General features: G+C 35.8%; 1 protein-coding gene across 3 annotated transcripts in view; it reads left to right on the top strand.

Moving 5' to 3' along the window:
- Window positions 1-25,045, top strand: part of LOC145670263 (signal peptide, CUB and EGF-like domain-containing protein 3) — a 372,945-nt gene that overhangs the window by 247,134 nt on the left and 100,766 nt on the right. For 2 of the 3 annotated variants that reach the window (XM_081738684.1, XM_081738683.1), the window contains exons 3-4: window positions 11,359-11,475; window positions 23,326-23,571. In XM_081738684.1, the coding sequence (XP_081594810.1) occupies window positions 11,359-11,475; window positions 23,326-23,571 (363 nt within the window). Of the gene's footprint in view, window positions 1-1,597; window positions 1,843-11,358; window positions 11,476-23,325; window positions 23,572-25,045 lie in introns of those variants that run through there. The other variant, XM_081738685.1, reaches the window with a different exon arrangement.

The raw sequence follows: 25,045 nt of genomic DNA on the forward strand, positions 1-25,045 counted from the left end.
GTGGGACCCAGGTTCTATTCCCGGCGGAAGCTCATGTGGTTCGGATTCCACGTTAATCAGTAGGTCCACGTCTCATATACCCTCGCTGCTGAACGGGACGTTAAAATCAACTCAACTCAACTCTCATATACGTGACGGGCTAAATGGCCTTAGATGTCGAAAGCCCAGAAATCTAATTCCTAATCCTAATCCTACCACATCTGAATGACAACATTCTTGTTTCACCCTCTATATTGTATTATGTATCTTCTTTTGAAGAATCCCTATAAGATAATTTCTTCTCATGCAGCACCCTATTTCGGAGTATTTCTCCATTTTTTGTTTACATTTTCTAGTTCGTTTGTAGTTCTACTCAGCTACTTTTTTTTTTTTTTCATTATAGTCCACACACATGTTTTAAAATGTTTTTACTTCCTAAACGTTGTTAACTAAGGAAATCTGTATATACCTGTAATTTAACAGGATCAGTCATGGTCTGTAAGCTAAAAGCTCTTGTTTGTTTATTTAAATTTTGCATCCTACACCAAACCCAAAAGACAATTAAGAGAAACAATGAGGTAAAGTCTGAAATTATCAAGGAAATTCACAGATGCGGTGGCTTAGTAGTAGAACACTCATCTCTGGTATGAAGGATCCTTGATTCTATCATAGTCTGTGGAGTTTGTAGTGTACAATATTGTGTCTATGGTTCAGCTCGGGGTTCTCCCGTTGTTTTTTTTTCTCCAAATTTGCATTCCACCAGTTCTTTCATAGTCATTCACTAAAAGGATAACCGTGAAATGTCAAGGATTTTATTTCATTTTTCTCATATAACATAATGCATGATACTCGAACGCGCTGGTCACGTTTTGTACTTGTCAGTCTAGCACTTTTCACAATAACCACCAGCTTGATACTGTCCAGCATGATCTTATAATCGTGGGATGACTTCGAACTTACGACCTCTCGCATCAGAAGTAATCGTTCCACTACCAAACCACTAAGCTTCTGATGATATTACATGTAGATAAAAATACATTTAAAATTGATTTTTACTAGAAGTTGAGGAATACTAGCTTTGAAGTGAATTAGAGTACAGTAATCGTTAGTGTAGTGGATTTTACCAAAAACGAGGAAGTTAATACGAAATTAGCTCCCACATTCTATTGATGATGATGACTATATAATGACGTGCAAGAATGTCATTTAATAAGTCTTACTCCAAGTACTTGAAGATGTAAGTAAGTAGTGTGTATATATTCCATTGTAGAACCTACATTACAATTTCATTAAGAGCCCCAAGGGATTCCGTTGCTTCTAGTCGACAAACACTTAGGTTTGGAAATCCTGGAGGAAAGAAGTAAGCGTGGAAGGAAGAGGAGTGTTTGGGGAAGGTGGTAAAGCAGGCAAAACACACACACCTATACACATATACATCTACACACATAAATACACCAATCCAGTCTTGTCCTCTGCCTGGAAGGCAGCAATACTCGCAGCGAAGTTTCTAAAGCAAGCAACAGCCGCAATAAATGAGCAGTGTTCGTATAATCGTGATATAATACACGCCTACTTTTTTCTGGAAGGATTTTTGATGAAGCCAGGTGTGTATACGTATGAGAAAAGTGCATCATTGCATATGCAAAAGGGATGACACGCCGCGCGATGCCATGGTACTTATTAAGTCAAGTGATGCGTGTACTAGCAACAGCTATGCACGTGGTGCTAACAAAGACCATTGTAGGCGTCTTCCAGCTAAGTGTTGTTTCGTGATGCTTATTGTTGTTGTTCATTGTTTTGTAGCTTTAGTGATTGACCCAGTAGTGGCGAGAACTGATAATGATATCATTACAAGAAGAAGGGGTAAGCTATAACTGTAACAATTTTATTACTATTAACTTACTGATATTTTTTAACCATGTGTCATCAGTATATATTTTTCTTTTTATAGCACTAGAATATTTTATAATTAGAGTAAAGAGATAATATTTAGGGTTAATATATTATGAACTGCCAAAATGTGCCTGAATGTTCTTACTTGGTTGATGTCCTGAAAGCATATGAGTAAGCACAGGTCCGGCAAGTTTCGAGGGTCGGGAAAATATGCCAGAACTATATTATTTAAAATAAATATTTATTGTTGGAAGCAGACTTCATGATGATGGTAGTTAAATTTCCTAAGCTGGCCTTTTTGAATACTACATTCATAAATCATGTTTAAGTCGCATTAGTTTGTCACATCGACAGTGCTAAAGCAAATGGTCAGACAAATACCAGCATGAATGGCTTGATTGGTGTCAAATACAAGAACTCAATTCTCGAACAGTAGCGAACAACCTATTCCATTTAGTTAGTTATCACTGTTTTGATATGAAAACTAGTCTTGCCTTTGTCACAAATAACTTCCTTATCAATAAAGGTAGAAACATTTTTTTTTAAAATTGTTAGTAACGAACAAAGGAATGAGTTATTTTTACCTGCACTCAAATTAGTTACTTTGTTTCTAGCCAAGTGGACTATGGACCGTCGCAGCACTCAGCCAATGAACCACAGCAAATTTTCTGGGAGACTTATCGTTTCTTCCTAATTTCTAATTCCATTACTTCTTTAATCGTAAGGATTTAGAAGGAAGATCAAGAAATTGAGAGAGCTAGTTTCACTGTAATTGCAAACTGATATATTGAGATTGAAGTTCGATATTGAATTCTATAAAAAGGATTACCATCTTTCCTCTTTAGGCGTGTTTGCTTTATCTTTCACTAACATAATAGATTATTATTTAAAGGAGAAAACAGACACAACGAGATTGTATTTGTAGTGTTTAGGTCTGTCTGAGTGAGAGCGGTTCTATCAAGATCCTCCCCTTCGTTGTTCATGATTGGGTAGCATACTTGAAATCGTGACTTTTAAGATTTGTTCTTTCTGGAGAAAGAGGGCGGTAAATGATCCCATTCCCCAAATTGCCCAATTGGCCCTGAATCAAATAATAAGAAATAGAATCACTGTGTGCTTAGATTTAACCCTTTAAATATTTATATATGATAGTACCCCTGTTCACAAAACAATGTTGCAATATTGTTCGGAAAATGTATGTGAATGAAAATTTTTACTCTTAAAATGACGACACGTCCGCGTAAATGCTGACGTATGGTAACTAGGGATGGACAAAACAGGTTTTATATAAACTAGAAACCGGTTTCTACAAAAACCGAAATCCCAAAAACCAAAGTTTCAGTTTTCTCCAAAATTGGTTTGGTTTTTCACCGAAACTGGTTTCGGTTGTTCTACAAACCAATTTGATAGAAAAACAAAACGGTTTTTGACAGGGGTAAAAGTGAGTGGGAACGCGACGGGACGCCGTCCTCCCGCCTCCAAAAAAAGCACGACTTTCCTCCTAGTTCCAAAAAATTAGAATGGGGAAAGATAAGCAGCAGGCAGAGTGACGCCATGCCGCTACCTACCGTCCCCCTACATTTTCAGATCCACTTTTACTCCTGGTTTCTGGTAGAAAACATAATCAGTTTTAAAACCGAAACTAGCTTTTGATAGAAAACTGAACCGGTTTCAATTTTTGTAAAAACTGACAACAGAAAAACCGGCTTTTGTGTCCATACTAGAATAATTACTAGTAATACCTAGCGATTCTCACAATATATAGCTTGGGAGCTCCTTCGTAGTTAAGCGGTTATCGTGCGCGCCTTTGGTGTGGGAGACCCGGCTTTGATTTCCGGCAGGAGCTAATGTGGTTCGGATTCCACATTAATCAGTTGGTCCCGTCTCATATAGCCTCGCTGCTGAAAAGGACGTTAAACTCAAAATCAATTTAATATATCGCTTGTTTCGACGAAGCTATTACAAGCATATTAGGATCGAGGAATATGAGTCATTTTATTGTTGTTACTCTATAAAGTTCTAATATAAAAGTTGAGTGAAACTAACCTAAAACTTACGTTATAAATAAATATCACGTGTTCAAATATACGTAAGATATTCCTAATTTTCAAAAATTATAATATTTGAGGAATTTGTTTTACCAAAACTTCTTTATATATTTACCCTGACTTTCTGTATGCCCGTTCGGAAGACAAAAAATGTGTATCCATCTGTTTAGAAGATAAAATATCTCAATAACTAGTTGATAGATCATCAATTTTGGCCGGAATCTTACAGGGTCAAAAGTTGTTAATCGAGTTTATCGGTGGGAATGAAACTCAAACTGGAAGTGCCAGAAATTAACCATATCCAATTTTAACGTTGACCCTAAAATTGAAAAAAATGATAATAGCTAGCGACGCAGATTTTTACTATTGATTCGTGCAAGCGTACCAAGAATACATTTTATCTGCATCCTTAACTCTCTACTAAAACCGAAAGTAACAGAAATCCACTGCGATTTCCGGTTTGAGTATTGATCTACTTACAGCAAATACGGTAAGAGATAACTAGAAGTGTATGTTTTTTTGTTGTTTTTTTTAAATCGATTAAGCGCTGTAGTAATGTGTACTATTTTCTCTCTTCACTCTCTTTTCAAATCGAAAGTGGCAGAAACCAATCACAACTTAGCTTCCTCGTAACTAAGCGATTAGTGCACGCGCCTTTCTTTTGGCGTGGGAGACCTGGGTTCGATTCCGGCTTGAGCTCATGTGGCTTGGATTCCCGTTAATCGGTAGGTCCACGTCTCATATAGCCTCGCTGCTGAAAGAGACGATAAACCCAACTGTCTGTCTCAGAAACGAACCACTTTCGGTTTTAATGTTGATCGTTACAGAGTAGAAATGGTACTGCATAGGTACTGAGGAGCGGTTTTCTGAAATCAATTAAGCATCCCAAGAATATGTGCAATCTCCATTCTAATCTCTTTGCTAAAACTGTAAATAGTATAAATCTGTTAGCACTTATGTCTTTAATACCGCCAACCGGGCTACTTTGATACAAATTTTCAGTATTTTTGTACTCATTTAAAAACTAAAAGGAAAATTTAATATTTTTCACTCTACAAATATGTGCATGGTTTATAGCTACCGAAAAATGTGGTTTACAAAAAATCAGGTGTAACCAGTTTCGTCTGATATTTTTTTTCTGAGTGTTCAAACTAGCCTCGGGTTCGGGGCTACTATGAACAACAATTTCAACTGCTTATAGCTTGTTTGCCATGGAGTTCGGGGGATTCATTGTGACACAGAAAAATAGCTGGGGTTTCACTGAACACGTAGGTATAATTTAACCTGAGATATGATAATGATTACTATTTTTAAAATACGAAAATTTAAGACAACTCACCTAGAAAACTTGAATTTGCTCTTCCATGCATAAATCCTTCCAAACATCCATGAGAATAATAAAACTGTTCGTTTATGGCTGTTGATATACCTCCAAGTATGGAATGTCCAAAATTTCCCATAATACATTGAAAAATCACACTTAAAAATTGTTCCAAACCGTGAAAAAAACGGCAATTTGCTGCCCGTTCTCGTGTCCTTAAATGAACGTGAAACTATGAAACTAAATTTATATTTACGTTCTTGTGACTCACTTGCATGTAGCTCTAGTCTGTGATAGCGTACCGTCCAATCAGGTCTTTTTCAAAGGAAAAGATGCCGATCCTCGCGAACTTTGGCTCAGGAAGTGTCAACACTATGTCGGCGTATGTCACATTATCAAAGTCATCTCGAACTGGCCAATAAAATTCATTGTGACACTTCTTTCGGAGGAACTTAACCTCAGCTCCTTTTTCATAACATTGAATCACTTGGCCAACAAAGTAATGGAAAATTTCCCTTTTGGATGCATATTGCACTACAACCCACGCACCAGTATTTATCGTTGGTCTTTCCTTGGGTAGAGCAACCTCTTCATCCTGTTCTTCTAAATCAGAAACACCAAAGCTTGCATTCATGACAGAATCATTATAATACGGAATACCACTGCTGGATAGATCAGCATGTTTCTGAATTGTTCCTTCGTTTTCTTTTCTGCACTTTCTTGCCACATATTTCTGGTTTGTCTGTCTCTTGCAGTGCTGGCTTCCTTTTATTGCTGGTATGGGTATATGCGGATGTTGGTGACTTCGTACTGATAACTTGCGAACTTGTACTAGGAACAGGATCATTTTTTCGAATCTCATCTACACTGACACTTTTACCTGGTGTGACATTGGTTTTGGACTTTTTCCTTCTCAATGGTGTTTTTTGGTGCGGAGCTCTTCTAACATGCTCAAAGAGACATGTTCAAAGTAGCCCCAGTTTTTTACAAAAATGTGCAAAAAAAAAAAAAAAAAAAAAAAAAATATATATATATATATATATATATATATATATATATATATATATATATATATATATATATATATATATATATATATATATATATTTCATCGTCATATTTTATTTCTTTAATTTTTTATGTATATGGAAAACTTACAACAACATAACAAAGTCTCATTTAAAAAATACTAAAGCTCCACAAATATAAAACCCAGGTCTCCACAGTGAAGAGTTTGGGTGGGCATAAATTTTTACTCAAAAACATGGGTCCATTAAATATTTTTTGTATTTTTTTCTTTCAATTGTATTGCCCCATTTTACATATAAAAGTAAAGTAGAAGAACTAGGCAATATGAACATGTATAATCGAAGCAAATTGTTGCAACTTTTGTATGATTTATGGACATTGCAAACATTTTCCAACTTTTTGTTCATAATAGCCCCGGTGTTCTAAGTAGCCCCGGTTGACGGTACTAATTGAGAAAATACTACAACATGCAAACAAAACTCCTTCACGTTGTGTACATATGACACTACTACTGGTTACTACTCTTATTAATTAGGATTTAGATTTCTAGGCTGTCGGCATCTAAGGCCATTTAGCCCGTCACGTTTGAGGGATGACGTCCCTTGGCGAGCACACAATCCGGGGAAAGGGAGGAAAGGAAGGAAGCGGCCTAGGACCTATAAGTTAGGTACCGCTCCGGCATTTGCCTGGTGGGAATGAGGAAAACCCAGAAAAACCTCATTCAGGGTGGCTGGCCTGAAAAAGCGTTTTACACTTTTCTATCGGGAATCGAACCCGGGACCGCTCGCACCGAAGACAAGAGCGTTAACGGTCTCATTAATTATAATCGAACATGCAATTAATAATTTGAAAGTTGCAATATAATAGGACATCAACCCGATGTTAGTAGGCCTTTTCTGTTTTCTAAATGTTATATCTTTATGATTGGCAAGTTAATAAGAGCTCATTGCGCTTTTTTCCCACTTAATTTGCCGTATCTACGCTATTGCATGTGAGGTTTCTTGAGAACTTGCTGCTCAGACTTCTTAGGTTAAAGAGTGTTGTCAACTGACACCGTGACAAATAATAATAATAATAATAATAATAATAATAATAATAATAATAATAATAATAATAATAATAATAATAATAATAATAATAATAATAATAATAATAATAATAATAATAATATAAAAGTGAGACAGGGAAGCTATGATAACTATAATCCTGTGATAGTTATATGGTAGGTCTATTTCAACTGTACATTTTCTTTCTACAAAAGATAGTGCACCTACGATGCTTTGTCTGACCAGAGCTTAATCCAATCGCCGTATTGGGAAGGAAATATATTTTGCTTGCCATGTGAAAGACCACTGTTGGCACTGATAAACAACCTGCGTAACAAACAATGTTCATCAATATTAAGTTCGTAGGAATACCTTAATCTAGTGATTCGAAGGTTGGATTCATGCCCGCGTGACTCCAGGTTAGATTCGAAGCTGGTACTTCCCAATTGTACACCCAGAATCGTGATGCAAACTGAGGAGTCATATAAATACGTGACGGGCAGGTCTAGAAAACTTCTGGTACGTCTGTTAGAGACAGGGCGACGTAGCGTGCTGACTACGCGTAGGCTGGACGTAGTTCAGGCAGTCGCTTACAGATGGCGTTGGAGCGACTCAGACCCACAAAGGACTACTACGCCAAGTGGCTTTGGTTTATTAATATGAAGTTTGTGCAAGAAGACAATGAATATGGTAATTTCAGAAGAATTTAGGAAATTTAACTTTTTTCTTTTTTCGCCCTAAAGGAAAATCAATGACAATTTCTAGTTTTATTTCTCAGGACTATAGGTTAGGTTAGAGACGGTGAATAATGAAAGTGAATAATTTGAAATAATTGGAGGACTGAAAATGTGGGTGAAAACAGGAGAACTAGAGAAAATTCACCGACACTTATATTCAGCACAAACTCACATGGCCTGGGAAGTGACAAAGTCAGTATTATTGCATCGTATCAGGCGTACGGAACTTATCCTATCTTGGTCAAACTAAACGTATGACCTTACTTGCTCAGTAAGTATGCAAAATATTTTTCTGTGCAGACTATAATTCCCGAGGTGTGGGTAATCAAAATTAAGGTTTGGACTGAAGAAATTGTTTCTTATGTGATCTACGAGGGCTATTTTTCTTTCAACATGCATTAAGCTATTAGAGGAGAAGCATGTGCAATGATGAAGCGATGATTAGATAAAACTGTTCATTTGGTGTCCCTCACACCGATAGCAGAGATTGTTGTTAAACCTTGTAGAATAGCAAGCGCAAAAATCGAGTGCTATCGAGTGCAATCGAAGTTCCCGCCAAGTCTGAAGTGATGTGATTCGATTTCTCCATTGTAAAGGGTATAATACAGCCGCTGTATTCATCATCGAATTAGTAAGAATTACAGCAGGAATTCAATAAGTGATGACTTCATCTAGAGTGCTGCAGAGTATTTAAAAGACTTACTGATGTACCATATAGGATTAGAGCGGCCAAGGGTGAAAATCTTTGGCGCCAGGAGACCTTATTCAACACTTTATTCATGTATTTCGAGAAAGATGTAGATTCTTTGTCTATACTGAATTCCGTGAAATTTTAACATCAGCTGTCGAATTGCATCACGTAGTTTACATTTGGCGGGCGCTTCAACGGTACTTGATGTGTTTTTACACCCGCTATTCCACAATGGTTGAACGGCCGTCTTTTTTCGCTGTGAGGAGTGAGCGACGTCCAATGAATAATTTTGTCTTATCCCTATTTTATCATCCCGGTTTTGTCATCCGGTACTTCTCCTCTCGTATCTTCCTGAAAGTTTAAAAAATAGCCCTTGTACATGGAGCTCCGTCGTGGCTACATGGCGTATGGCTTCGGAACGGAAGACCCGAGTTCGATTTCTGGGGAAATCTGATGTCGTTTGGATCCCGTCTTTTGCTATGGACCCATGTCTCATATAGCCTAGGTGCTGAAAAAGGATGCTAAACTCCAAACGAGGAATCTACAGAACTCATCAGATCTCTATCAAACGAGACATGTAGGTAGCCCTTAAATTGTTTGGTAAGCATGTAAAATATTTTGTTCCACAGATCTTTTGTTCGCGAATTATTAACTTTCCAAAGTTGGGATAAATTTTCATACTTAAAGATACATGCCAAACTGTAATTCTTGTTAAACGTTTACACGATGTACTGATAGTGAAGACTTGCTAAAATCAATAGAGGACTACTGTACAAATCAAATCAGGAAATGAATTACTATTTAAACTCACAAAATAAAATATATTGAAGAATTTGAAAAACGGGACGCTAGAAATGTTGCAGCCCAGTAAATAAACATGTAAATCATACATTAAATAAAAACTCATTCTAAACAGAATTTTTTGTATATTTAGTACCGTGAACGCAATATTAAATTACCAAATTCGCAAATACAACGCTCTCGTCTTTATTTTTATTTATTTATTTATTTATTTATTTATTTACAAATAACAAACAAAATATCCGACGAAACTCAATATTTTATGAGAAACGAACACAGGAGCGATAAAAAAAAATCAAGGGTGGCCACTGGCGGATTTTAGGATTCAGGTTGTGCCCATGAGATTATGTGAGAGTGACGTAATTTCACATAGAAAATGTTACGATTAACCTGAAGAATGGTAAATTTGGGGGAGAAAAGTACATTTGGGGGTGCAGAATAATAAATTTGAGGCAGGAATGATAAGTTTGGGTCTTTAGGAACGATAAGCACATCTGAGAAAATTTAAACATTTTTAGATATGGCTATCCGCTTTTTAAAAGTAAAATTTCATTATTTTCATAGCCCGTTTTCATTTTAAAATCCTACTGTATCATCTGTACTTAAAATTCATAAGTATTCTTTGATATACCGTATATTGCTTTGTTGGGTTGGGATTTAACGTTTTTTTCAGCACAAAAAGCTATATGATACATGGACCGGATCAATAGTTCAAGGTGGAATCCGAGCCACCGGAATATGTTCAAGTTTTAATAACCTCCCATCCGGATATCACTGGACCATGTATTCTAACCACATTCTTAAAAATTCAGGTGTTTCGCAGAGAAAATTCTGTAAATTCTACAGATTTATTTATTTATTTATTTTTTACCAAAATGGAATTTTCAGGTAAAATTTCAACCCAACATTTGACAAATGCTATTTTGAGATGTTTGAAATTGTTAACATATTTCTAGTAAGTGAATGCTTATTAAGTTATAACGAAGAAAATAACTTTAAAAAATATTGTTATTACTTTCTCTGGATTAATCGTAAAACAATTTCATGAGTTAATAAATACTTTTAGTATTAACTCGTGGTCGTCCTAAGACTGCTCTTAGAACAACTGGAGAACGTTTCCGCTAGTAAGGAGCTTTTGTGGATCTCATCCTAAATAAGAAAAACATAATCTTTTTCGTGCTATTTATACAATTACAGCCTGTTTTCATACGAAGAAATTACTGCAAATGTTTTGGTAAAAACGTGGCATCCCCGATTGCTAGCTTTTCACCGGAGAATGTCCGGTATTTTTTAAAGACTGCACTAGACCTGTTGGGATGGCAGTAATTAACACGTATTTCTAGTACATATGATTACGGGCTTAATATCTGATAATGGAAAGAAATATTATTTAGGTGGTATTATTATAGTAAATAACATTCTTTATGATCTCATTATTATACAAACGCATTCAATGTGTGATGCACGTGGTTTCGGGTTCGATTCCTAGCGAGAAAACATTAAAAAAATTAAACGCATTAAGTGGTTCGAATTCCACCTTACATTCACGGTCCACGTCTCATATATCCTCGATGTTGAAAAGGAACACTAAAAAACAAAGAAACCCATCATTCACTAATACCAGTTTGATTACCACTTCATTATTTTTCTTTCTCATTTAAAGGAAGGATGCGTTGTGACTTGACTCGTTAACTTTCGAACTACACAAGGATTCACAGTATAACAAGAGATACACATATGAAAATATATTATTTTCTTTTTTGTGCTTTATTTGTTCTTGCTGAATCACTTTTATCTCGTGTTGCTTTTCCAGATCAATGCTTGGCTGGTCAAAATGATTGTGATCCAAATGCAGTGTGTAGACCAACAAGGAAATCCTACAGATGTGTCTGTAAAAGAGGTTGGGAAGGAAACGGGAGAAATTGTTCAGGTATGTACAGCACAATTCTACACTACAAGACTGTTGATTAAAATTACAATGAATTAGTTGTAGGTTACTGTGATACCACGACATGTTGACGAATTACAATGTAGTGTCTCGTGTGAGATTCAATAATATTATAATTAGAGCTAGGAACTTTGGTACAAATTTTCGGGTAAAAACGTACAAAATTTTGGCAGAAAGATTCAGATTTCAAACGCAAATATTCATAAAATAATCCCAAAACTAATTATATATAAAAGGCTCAAGATTCACTCATTGGTGAAGAAATCCACAACACAATGTTATTGAAGTCACAGTCCAGAAAACAATTAACCCTTTCGAATCTGGTGGTAACATTTGTGTACATCATATTTTAAGATTAATATAATTACTTTGAAGGATCCAAAATGGCTGGGTTTGCATGTCAGTATTCTTTCTAAATCTTGTATAAATCACTTTCCGCTATTTCTCTGGTGCTTTCATCTGTTTTCAGGAAGAAACGCACATTTCTTGTAGAATACTTGCAGGGGCTATCACGATGGACAATGCTCAGCCACGTAAGCTGTTTTATTCTTGGCGAAACAAACTATTTGCAATAAATTCTCCTTCTGTTTCAGTGATGTGTTTTGAGTTTCTAAACTATGTAGATCACAATGACGTTTTCGATTAATGCGATTTTGTATTTCAACCCTAGTGCACGCAAAATGTTTCATCCATAATTCTCTAAATATGGCACCCTCAAACAAATTTACAGTTGTATTTCATTAGTTGTCAAAAAGAATAATAAGAGAAAATAAAAATAAAATCGGAGAGAAAACAAAAATCAGGTCTGAAAGGGTTAAAACAGATAACATTTAACATTCCATGGTTTTCTCAGTGAAGCTACATCTCCAGTCACTAAGTAAATATTTGTATATAGAAAAACACTCAACAATATAGATTAATGATAGCTGTGATTACTTCCTATTTAATAACTTTCGCCTAACAGGATTGTTCTGAAGCAAAAGTAATATGATGCTGCACACATTCGGTGTTCCTTCTTGAATTACAGGAATAAAATGCGACGAAGAAACCAAGAAATTTTAAAAAGTGCAAAAACGTGATGTCATTAGCAAAAAGTGCTTACATTGAAAAAAGGTACAACCAAAACAAAATTAGGAGCTTTATTTAATGTTTCCTTCACAAGACAAACTACTTTAAGCATTCTAATAGCAAAAATAAATTAAAGTAAGCTTTAAAATTCCTAGTTTTAATGATATCAACCCTATTAAAACCACGGAACTTTTAAAGTTATACGTTTTCACTTAAGAAATATGCTTCTCGTAGCTTAACTACGTTACATTCATTGGTCGAATGTCATCGTCTATACAATGAATTAGGCTTTCAAATGACAACACATGCTTATGACATTTCATAAACTCGGGAGAAGTTAGGAAAGTGTTTGTGAATATATATATATATATATATATATATATATATATATATATATATATATATATATATATATATATATATATATATATATATATATATGTATATATATATATATATATATATGTATATATATATATATATATATATATATATATATATATATATATATATATATATATGTATATATATGTATATATAAGTTTGGGCTTTCCCATCGGGGTTTAGGAAAATGTAGTTCGAAAAGTTCTACGTATCCTATATTACTCCTATATTACATATTTACCAAGTTTCATTGAAATATGTTAATAAGTATGGAGGTAAAGATATTTTACGGTAATAGTCACATTTAGAATCAAAGACGTAAAAAATAATTTAATTTAGGAAGCTGATACTCGCTCCCTAATTTCTTTAGATTCATGGTCCATACGTTATTGTCAGTAGAATGAACCAGACTGGCTTGCGACTCGATAACCAGATAAACGCACCAGACTCGTTGTACAATTTTCAAATTGCTATGAAGAAAGTTCTACAGTAACAACCCATTTTCAATGTTTCTTCGTTTTTCGATTTCTTAACAAGAAAGAAATTAGAAGTGATGGATACGGTGCAAATTGCTTAAGCGAGAAACTTAAAATTTAGACAATACAGCGTGGTCCGGAAGTGGGCGTACCCCTAATTGGTGTTTTCTGACGGTTTTAGGTTTTACCCACATTTGTTTGGTAACATTGCTTGGCATTGTCTGGCAAAATTGCTATCCATGTTCATTTGTTTTCTACCTGAATTGAATCTGTTCATTACCTGAATCAGACGTTTCCTGGCCGCTGGATTGGAAGAGGTTGTGCATCTTCACCAGTTCCCTTTGCCTGGCGTCCAAGAAGTCCCGATCTGACAACACCAGACAATGCTCTCTGGGGTTTCATAAAGCAACAAGTAAGAAACACTCGATATCAGACAACGCAGGAATTATGAGCAGCTATGGAACACGCCTTCACCCTCGTGACTCCGGAGTATCTCCGCAAAACATCAGACGCAGAATTAAGCTGTGTTACGACATGAATGGTGATCATACCGATGTTTATTACTCTTAAGACTTCAAGGTAACTGTGTACAAACATTCTACCATAAGTAACACTGTACTGTTGAAACTAAAGGAGGTATGCCTACTTCCCGACCATCCTGTACAAAGGACTTGTGACGTAAAATACCACTAAGGAAGGATTTTTGGAAATACGAAGTGGAACAACTTGAATTCTTTGTGCTGAATAAGGTATTTATAATTAAGTTAAATAATTCTATAGGCAGGACCAACTAAAGTCTATAGCACACTGGACACAATCTATGGGCGCCAGACAGCGCTTTTTGCTAATGAAATGTGATCTTATAGATCAAAACAAATAATAATTACGTAGAAATAAACGAACATTTTCTGCAATTTACTAACATACACGATAGCACAGGAAAACGAATAAGAGACAAAATATTAGAGATGTTACAAAAATATGATATTTTGCTAAATTACTCGAGAGGCTAAGAGTATGATAATGGCGGGAATTTACATTGAAAGCACAGTAATGTTCAAAGTTGTTTTCTGTCCCTGAATCCAAGAGTTTTTTTAATTCTTGTTCATTTCATACTGCGATAAGAAAGAAAAGAAAAAAAACGTTCAATTTTTTTGTTATGAAGTTTCAAATTATGTAAGAAATTAGCTGCATGAACAGTTTGAATTAATAAGAGCACATAATAAAAGTTTTTTTCTCGTTTGTGTGATTTTCATAAATTTGTAACGATAAGTAAAATAATTTGTTAGCGTGTACATAACTTTAGAACTGTTACTAACAGATAAAAGGGAAAACACATTTCAGGCCTTGATTTATTCCGTGAACTTTAATATTTTAGAAACAGTTGTTCCATGGATTATCGTCTATGCAATTGCAAATTAAAATCAATTAAAACTTATCTCGGATAGTACTAATAACGTTTTCAACCATCTCCCGTTCCAGTTTTAACGGCCTCAGTAAATGCTATGTACGTACTGTACCTACTGTAGACAGATACACATCTTTCCCGTAGACTCCTACATAAACGAAGTCTTTAACTACAAAAAGTTGGATGTTTTAGTTCATTTGTAAATTCTAATAACTTTGTTTCACTAGGTTTATCTTCTACATTTTCAGAACAGTTATACTAACACTATTAAATTTTCACTAAATCATGTTTGGGATAAAACATTAGTCTACGAACATGTTTACTTTCGAGTGATGAAAAGAGATAAGAAAGTATGGTGATCGTGAATAATATGATATTCGATTTCAACGGATTCAGACGTTTCATTTTTCGTACATACCAAAGAAGTTAATTTTCGACATCTTACTATTTGTTCGTCCGATCGTACTGATGTTCACTCCCCTAAAGGCCATGCCGTTCAACGTATCTCAAAAACTTATAATGGGATCTTTCAATTTTGCGTCCCATGCTTATGCCGGTTAGGCTAAAGGAGACGGTGATGATGACAAATGAATGACATGGTGGAAAGAAGAAAGTGGTAGGAAACGGGAGAACCCCAACAAAACCCACGAGCACGATGTTTGTCCACCACAAAGTCCACACGGCGCAAGCTAGGATCGAACGAGAGACCCTAAGTACCGGAGGTGAACGCTCTACCATTGAGCCACCGCACCCTCACTCAAACACTTAAACTTTTTATGATATTCCCCAGGAAGGTTTGGAATTTTCCCACCTTTAAAACTAAGATTAGTTTACTTAAGGGGAAATTAAACATTGCGATTTTCTTTCTTTTCTTTCTTTTTTTTTTTAAATTATGACAAACGATTTTGTTCATAGTTCATAAATCAAGTTTTCAAGACCAACTCCACATTGTGATATATAAATTATTTCTCTCGTAGAATTCGAGAAGAGACAGTTCATTCTGGAGGTTGAGTTGTTTTCGCATGATTTTCTGCAAAATGATTCAGATGATTTTGTTTATATTTCATAAATAAATATTCCATTAATAAACCGAGAATAGCTCACTCATCCTGAAAAAAGATCTACGAGGATTAGTTTATTCTTGGCTGAGTTTTTCCGGACGATTTTCTCAGAACCTATTCCGGCGATTTTGTTTATATTTTATTAATAACCGGACAATATGTCCTAAATCACTTGTTCTGAAAAATATGAGAGTGATAATTTATTCTTAGGAATGAGTTTTCGGACGATATTTTTAAAAGATCAGGTGATTTTTGTTCATATTTCAGAAACAAATACTTCAGTAATACCCTGATAGCATATCATAAGTCATTTGCCCTGGTAAAATGTACGACGCGACGGGTGGTTTATTCATGAGGGTAGTATTTTTCGATTTTCTCCAAAACGAATCAGACGATTGTACTCATATTTCATAAATAAACATTTCGTCAATAACCAGACAATAAAGCATAATTGATTTGATCAAAGAGAGTCTACAGGGGTAGTTTATTCATGGAGTATTTTGTTTAATGATTTTCTCAAAACGATTCAAACGACTTAGTTCATATTTCATAAATAAATATTCAATTAATATCCTAACAGTATTACATGTCATTTCTCCTGAAAATATTCGAAAATTAGTTTATTCTCAGGATGATTTTTTAGGACGATTTTCTCAAAAACGACGCAGGAGATTTTGTTTATATTCCATAAATATATATTCCATTATGGGGTTTACTAAATATTTTTCAAAAGCTAACAATTTTTCTTTTGCCAGTTTTTCGGAAGTGAAAAGAGATAACGAAATATAACTTACCTCAGTAATAAATAATGTTATTCTACACCCGAAAATATGAATCGGAAGAATAATCAGTGTTGCCATCCATAGAAATTACAGTGTGACCAGAATTTGAATTACCCAAAAATCTAGGTTATGGCAGCGACTAGAAAATGAACTCAACGGCAATTGATGACTTATCATGATGTCTGTGTTCCTTGCTAACTATTTTTAAATAATATTTGTATTTATTTTGTAATAAAGAGTACAAAATAAATAACATTTATTTATCAGTAGAATTAAAATACAAATATTATTTTAAAAGTTTTTGATAAAAAGTTTAGCGTAATTGTTTTTGACAATTATGTTTGTACTCGTGAAAAGAAGTTTGTAACTTACAGCAACAACAAATATATTTGGGGGTCATTCCATATGAAGTGGTCCAAAGATGGGCAAAATGTTTGCCCGACCATCTCTAAAAATTATAAAACTTTTAGTGTAACGAACCTTGTGTATGAGGAGATCAATAACACTATTCATGTTGTCGTCTGTACAAGTGTTCCTGAATTGCGGCCATCTTTGTTGTCGGTGGAGTGCCATTTTTTGCACTTGCAAGCGTTTACGAAAACTATAGTTACTCAGGACGTACAGACGAACTTCAAACAAAAACGAATGTTTAGAGGAGAGACTGAAGTTAATAGAGATTGGTTCTAAATAAATATGCACTGTTGTAAACCAATACATGAGAAATCACTAGAAAAAGTACAGAAAATTACACTTTTAGAGGGGCTATAATTTGGAATGGCATAGAGTGGGGGAGGGGGTTCATAAATTTTGTGCTGAATACTATTGTTTGTAGAGTCCGTAGAAATATCCACACCTTTGACACTACTGGCACCATAGATTTATGGGGGTCCGAAAGTTGAAGTTTGTGATTTTGATACCATGTTTGGGGCGTAATATCTCAGGAGGGCAAAATGCTAAAAATTGCTACTTAGACCACAAAGAAATTCTGTATGTGAATAAGCTATGGCAAACAAAAAAAATCATGACTGACATTACATGGAGAAAAAAGTGAAGACATGGTAAAAACGCGAAGAAAGCATGCGCATGACGATAGTCCTAGTCTGGAAGAAAAAATAAATGTTTTGATATATTTCATGCTAGATCTCAAAAGCTAAGCATGGTTCAGCAATTATAGGCCCATTTTTGTTTGTGTTCAGTTCTGCAAAAGCTTGCGAGTGGCGTTTGTTCCATTTTTCTAGCTCCATGATCATTGCCACGTCTATATAGTGAGCAGGTTAGCTCTCCTTGCACCGACAACACCCATCGTCGGACTGAACCGCGGTATTAAGGCATTTAATATACCAGCAAAAAGTATCATTGAAATGCAATCCTAGTTACGGCAGTTAATGTGCTCACAATGTTGCATTATATCTATCTATCTTATCCTGCTGAAAATATGGCGTATTTGTGGAAAATATTTAAAATAATTGTTGTTTCCCTTCTCTTCTATAGCATTACAGGAATAGCTTTTAGTAGCTGTAAGTACAAACAAGTTCTCTCAATTACACGATTTAAGCATGTTACAAACTTCAGCAATGTTTATCATATCTTCGGCCTCCGAACTTCGGATGTTTGTGATAGTATAGCATCCTCAGTTTGTAACACTGAATAATAAACGTGGTATTTTAAGGTTACATTTGGCACGTTGATTTAAAATGTGTGATAATCTGACATAGTGCAATTTGAAAAAATATAACTTTTATATTGAGTTGGCAACACTGTTGAGTCTTTCTGTTTAATACATTCTGACTTGTGTACCTACTGAAGAAGGTCTACAGGAGACGATTGACAAAATAGTTGATACTGGAAAACTATATGGAATTAAAATTAACATCGAAAGATATAAGAATATCCCGTGGAAACGCGTCCTTATAGACCAAGGAAGATCAAAAAGAACTTAAAGAGGTTGATAATTTCTAATATTTGGAATATGTTTGACGAAGGACGCTCACTGCATCGTGCACTAAAGAGGTCAGGTCAAGAATTGCCATAGCCAAAGAAGTATTCAACAACAAATGATCACTCTTAACTACCAGGCTTGATATTGGACTAAGGAAGAAGCTGTTCAAGTGCTATGTCTGGAGCATTGGACTGTATGGTCCAGAGACTTGGACATTACGGAAGTTAGAGAAGAAATATTTAGAAAGCTTCGAAATGTGGTGTTGCAGGAAGATGGAGATGATAAAATGGACAGAGAGAGCAACAAGCGAAGATGTTTTAAAACGGATAAGAGAAAAGAGGACGCTTTTTGCCAGCATCCAGCGTAGGGAGGCAAATTGAATTCGACACATCTTGTGAAGAATTTACCTTTTTCAAACCGCCATAGAAGGAAGATGGGAAGAAGGCAAGGAACAGGAAGAATAGAACTGATCAATGATTCGAAAAATAGAAGAAAATATTGGGAGTTAAACGAGGAAGCTGAAGATTGAGAAATGTGGAAGAAACAATTAGAGGCCTAAACCTAAATAAATAAATAACTAAATAAAAGCCTTCTTATTCCCAGAACCTGCCAAATACTTAACAATAAATGCTCTTCATTGGGCTGATACAATTACTTTAGCAATTTAGAGTTTTCTATACTGGGGCCGCGGTGGCTCAGTGGCAGTGTTCACCTCCGGTGCTTGGGGTCCCTGACTCGATCCCAGCTCGCGTGAAGTGGACTTTGTGGTGGACAAACATCATGCTCGTGCGTTTTCTCGTAGTTCTTTCGTTTCCTCCTACTTTCTTCATTCCAACCATTTCATTCATTTCTCATAATCACCGTCTCCTTTAGCCTAACCGGATAGGCGTGGGACGTAAAACTGAGTTTTTTTTTCTACACTATGACTCATGTAGCACTAAAATAGTGTTTGAGATCTGGGACTGGAGTCAAATCGTGGTGTCCATGAAACTCGATTATTTTCTCGTCTCTTCTTGATTCTAGTTTCGAATACGATGTGGATTATAATATTTCTCATCTTGTCTTGAATTTTAAGATGTACTTCTCGTCCCTTCGGCAACACAAAACACAAAAATTTAATACAACCGTAATTTGTTGTATTTACATAGAGCGAAACAAAGAATTACTTACTGTAAAGTCTTTGAAAGACTTTTGCACAAGATTAGATATTTACTACTAATAGAATTCTACTGATATCTTGATTATTATATGACACATTACAGTTACAAATTTACAGAAAACATGAAAGAACATGAAAGAACATCGTTTATTTTTCTAGGTCTCTTGCAACAAGGAAGAAAAACAATTATGTATAAGGTAATAATCTCTACTAGGACATTTCTCAAAATTGTGACAAATTGTTTTTTTTTTTTTTCTTTCTTAGAACAGTTTAAATCAAAAGTCCAAATACCAAACGTTATATGTCTAACAATAAGGAGTTCTGAATTATGGACACCTTATTATAATAATTGCAACTTCCATTTCTCCTCTTCCATGTTAATTTTTTTAAAAAATCCTCCCAAAGTATTGTTTAGGCCAGAAATCCTATGTACTGTACCACCATGTGCAAAAAAAAAAAAAAAAAAAAAAAAGCATGTCATGTAAATCATATATCAAGTTTACCCCGTCTTCTTTTATATTATTCCAAATGTTTGAAGGTTTTAATACGAGGAAACCGTATTGACACGTTTATTATCCATATTTTTGTTCGATAATAGCATAAAATATTTAAATTAGAACCAAAAGACTTAAATATAGGCTTTCTTCAGGAAGTTACCAGAGAATTCGTACCCTTGAACGTTCAACCTTGAAACTTCAGTCCGATTTTATCAAACTTTATCCAGTCTGTATTATAAATATTAGCTGCAGCATCCTAATATTTGTAACTAAAATTGATTAACATATATAAGCAACTGACAGTCAAACAAGACAGATGGTGAACGGTACTTTGAGGCAATAATTTATTTTATGTTTTGTGAAACTTTGATATTAGGTTGCTCATGAGTGGCAACCATACTCCTTCACATTTTTTAAAGTAGTAATTTATCTACGTAATTATCTAGTACTTAGAAAATACCACTCAGTTGAATAGTTTGTGTTACCAATGTTTTCCATTTTGAAAGAATAAATTTCCAATTCAATCATGATGCTATTGGCTCAGAGCAAAACTAAGCAAAGATCAAGACCACTTTAAAACCATTGGCTAATTCACTGAATAGCATTTTGTGTTCTTTAGAAAATTACATAAATAAATTATAATATAAATCTTTCATTTCTGAACTATTTAAAAAATGGCGATGGGGCTGATAAGCACCTGAAGCTGGAATACATGAGTTACAATTGGCTACAAAGACGCTAGTGTTAGATTGTTTTATATAAATATACTAGATGCGACTACGCTTGTTGTGTCACATATACAGTAGGTGTCGCCAGCTTTTGCGGTAATAGGCCTATATACACTTAATACATTTGGTGTTTTGGTGTATTATTTACTTGATATCGGCACTTAGCTGCAGCATAGCTAAATGGTTTGCATATAATCGTTGTTCGATTCCCATTAATACAGGGATGCAAATAACCACTCCCCCACTCGCTCGGGGCGAGTGGTTCATCAGTGCGAGCGAGTATTTAATATCATACCGAAGGTAAGTAAATGATTTCTATTGTGGGATGTAGGCTAGTAGCTTTTTTCATGGGCTAGTAAAATTTTGTGGCTTATTTGCATCCCTGCATTAATAGCTCATATGATTTGGATGGTATGTTAAGTTGTGGCCCAGACCTCATACAGCATCGGTGCTGAGAAAGACGTTAAACTCAAACAAACCGACTAACCGACCTCGATACTTGAATATCCTTGTAAATTAAACATCAAGTAAATACATGCAAGAGCTAGGTAAAAAGTAATGACAACATTGTTATAATTCGTATTTGGCTTTATGCACAGAAGAACACCTATTACATTCCCTTCAATGTAATCGATTTCCATTTCTATCACGTTCTGTCAGACGTGTGGGAGCAGTGTTTCTTCCTGCTTTGGGAAAGCACTGCCCCGCAAGAGCTCTGACAGTTCCCCCCGGAGGAGACCAAAATAATACGTCTATAATATGACAATAAATAGAATAGTATCAGCAGTGGCCCCCGAACATTGTTTTCCGTCAACACGTCTCTATGTTCCGCATGGACAACAATACTTGTAGTAACATCAATTAACAGAATATTTAGTAAAAACATAGATAATAGAAAAGTAATTAGAGTACTTTAATATCTAGCTAAAGCATTTGACACAATATCGCAGAAACTTCTGTAATGCAAACTTGAGAAATGTGCAATGCTAATAGCAACGGTGCCTTGGTTTGATAGCTATTTAAATAACGGAAAACAAACTGTAGAAATTGGAAATTCTCAAGTGAATTTAAAACTACATAGTATGACGTTCCACAAGAAACAGTCTTAGGGCCATTTTTTTTTTTTTTTTTAATAGACAGGACTATTGGAAATGATTTCCCCGATTTCAAAATTTAATAACATTTATTTTTCACAATGATATGCAACTTAACGTTAAATGAAAGAAAAACAGTCTCTCTTTACTATTATTATTACGCACGTTTTATGTTCCACGTCAAAGATGTTCAATATCAGTATCTTGTAAGTCGGCACACATCAATCCGATAAGTCTAATTCTTGCCACACTTTTTCCAGCATCTCAGACTCAATAGATATAGCTACTTCTTGAATGTGTATCGGAAGTTAAAGTAAATTTTGACTTTTTCAACAGAACTGGACTGTTACATACTAAATGCGAATCATGTGTTGTTTCAGGATGCGGTAATTAAAAATATTTGTGTATGCGTGTTGTAATGGGAACACCAAGGTGGAACGTACTGTTATATCTTCACTAACTTGAAATATTTTTAAAAAGACCAAAATTTTCTAGGCAAAGAGCTACGGAAAATACTTCGTTTTTTAAATTCAAAAATCCGCTTTTTTCCCGAGCTCTTGCATTTCTTTCTGTGCTGAAAAATACAGGGTTATTCAAAAAGAAAGAACAAATTTCAAACATTTATTTCTTCCAAACCACAAAAGATAGAAACATGATTCGAACGTTACTTGATTGAAAAAAGTTTACAATTTATTGTTAGTAATTATGGTGTGCATTCAAAATGAGCACCGTGTGTTACTCGACAAATGTCAAAACGGTGGCTCATTTCTTGCCACACACGAATCAGATGGTCTCTAGTTATCGAATTCATAACTTCAACAATTCGATGTCGTAGATCTTTGTTGTTTATTAAATTGACGGCGAAATGCTCGCTAAACTGCAAGAATGGACTCAAGTTTTGCCAATTGTAGCACACAAAAAGAGTTCTCCTGTGGTAACGCCGCCATTTCACTACAGACAAACAACAACAAACAACAGCGCCAATGCGGCCGTGATTGGAACTTCTATCCGGGCCGTTTAAATTGCAAACTTTTCTTAATCAAGTAACCTTCGAATCATGTTTCTATCTTTTGTAGTTTGGAAGAAATAAATGTTTGAAATCTGTTCTTTCTTTTTGAATAACCCTGTATATAGGCCTAAACAGCAATTAAGGTAATAAGATATAAAGGACTAAATGCTTCCATGTGTTCTATAGGTAATGATAGCTAAAGATAAAAGTTTTTTTTTTTTTTCCAGATATTAACGAATGCAGAATAAGAAACGGTGGATGCGTTCACCTATGTGAAAATGTACCAGGATCCTACAAATGTTCCTGTCTGCCTGGCTTCATCCAGGATCCAAATGACGTTCATAATTGCCTCGATGTTGATGAGTGCCAACTGGAACATGGATGCCATCACACGTGTGTCAACACGATGGGAAGTTATGAATGCAGGTGCAGGGATGGATATAGCCTTGGATCGGACAGAAAAAGCTGCTCAGGTAAAAACAGTCAACTGATAAAATGTGCAAAGTCATTGATGTAAATTGCTACTTTGGTCAGTCATAAGTGATGACAATGTTTTCAACCAACTTTTTTTTTGATTTCTTTCGCGTATCACAATCTGAATTAAATGTGAATATCATATATAAAGCAGGTACAAAACGTAAAGGCTAACCAATCTAGCTAGAACTAATACTTTAGTTCTACTTTCTTCCACGCCATCAAGTACTTTTTTTGTTAATGTGCGCACCATCAATGCGGAACACTCGCGGGTTCGATTTTCGGTTAAAGCTCATGTGGTTCGAATCTAACGTAAGCTGTACGTAGGTCACGTCTCAAATAGATTTGGTGTTGAAAGGGACGCTAAACTGAAATCTAACGATTCTAAATCAAGTATCATATTGGCCTTAATACAATCTTCTTTATCTCCGTCTTTTCCCATGTTTATATGGGATCGACGTACAATGTTTTCGAATATAATACAACCCCAAGTTTCTAAGACAATTATAATGGGAAAATAAAAATTCCCAGCATAAAATTCCAGTGTTACACACACTGAAAATAATACCAGACGATGGCGGAAACGAGAGTAGCCAATCAGACGTGCCGATGCTCGGTTGTTTTCTGGCTTCATCGATTTAATAGGATGACTATACATATGGACAGATCCTCTATTTATAACATCCTTGGTACCGACACTGTTTTCTTAAAGCATTGTCACCGTAAGCTGTTTTAAAGGCTATCTAAGCACATTTCTCCATTTTGCACATGAATTTGATGTTTTTGCGCGTTGCTCGAACTGTAACATTACTCTAACTGATCACCACACACCATAGGTGTCCAAACTCGCGAGCCCGACGCTCGTGAGCTTGGCACTCACGCTCAACCGGGTTCGGGCTCAATAATTGAGCGCGAGCCCGAGTGAGCCCGAGCCCCAATGAAATAAGTGAGCGCGAGCCCGAGTGAGCCCGAGCCCACTTGAGATTAGTGATCGCGAGCCCGAGTGAGCGCGAGCTCAGTTGGGAGAAGTGATCGCGAGCCCGAGTGAGCGCGAGCCCAGTTGGGAGAAGTGAGCGCGAGCGCGAGTGAGTGCGAGCTCAGTTGGGAGAAGTGATCGCGAGCCCGACGCTCGTGCGCTTGGCACTCACGCTCAACCGGGCTCAGGCTCAATAATTGAGCGCGAGCCCGAGTGAGCCCGAGCCCTAATGAAATAAGTAAGCGCGAGCCCGAGTGAGCCCGAGCCCACTTGAGATTAATGATCGCGAGCCCGAGTGAGCGCGAGCTCAGTTAACAGAAGTGATCGCGAGCCCGAGTGAGCGCGAGCTCAGTTGGGAGAAGTGATCGCGAGCGCGAGTGATTGCGAGCCCAGATAAGATTAGTGAGTGCGAGCGCGAGCCCAGTTGGGAGAAGTGATCGCAAGCGCGAGTGAGTGCGAGCCCAGTCCAGAGAGATGAGCGCGAGCCCGAGTGAGTG

The sequence above is a fragment of the Thermobia domestica genome, chromosome 14 (assembly GCF_964235325.1).
Source record: "Thermobia domestica chromosome 14, izTheDome1.hap1.1, whole genome shotgun sequence".
Lineage (NCBI taxonomy): Eukaryota > Metazoa > Arthropoda > Insecta > Zygentoma > Lepismatidae > Thermobia > Thermobia domestica.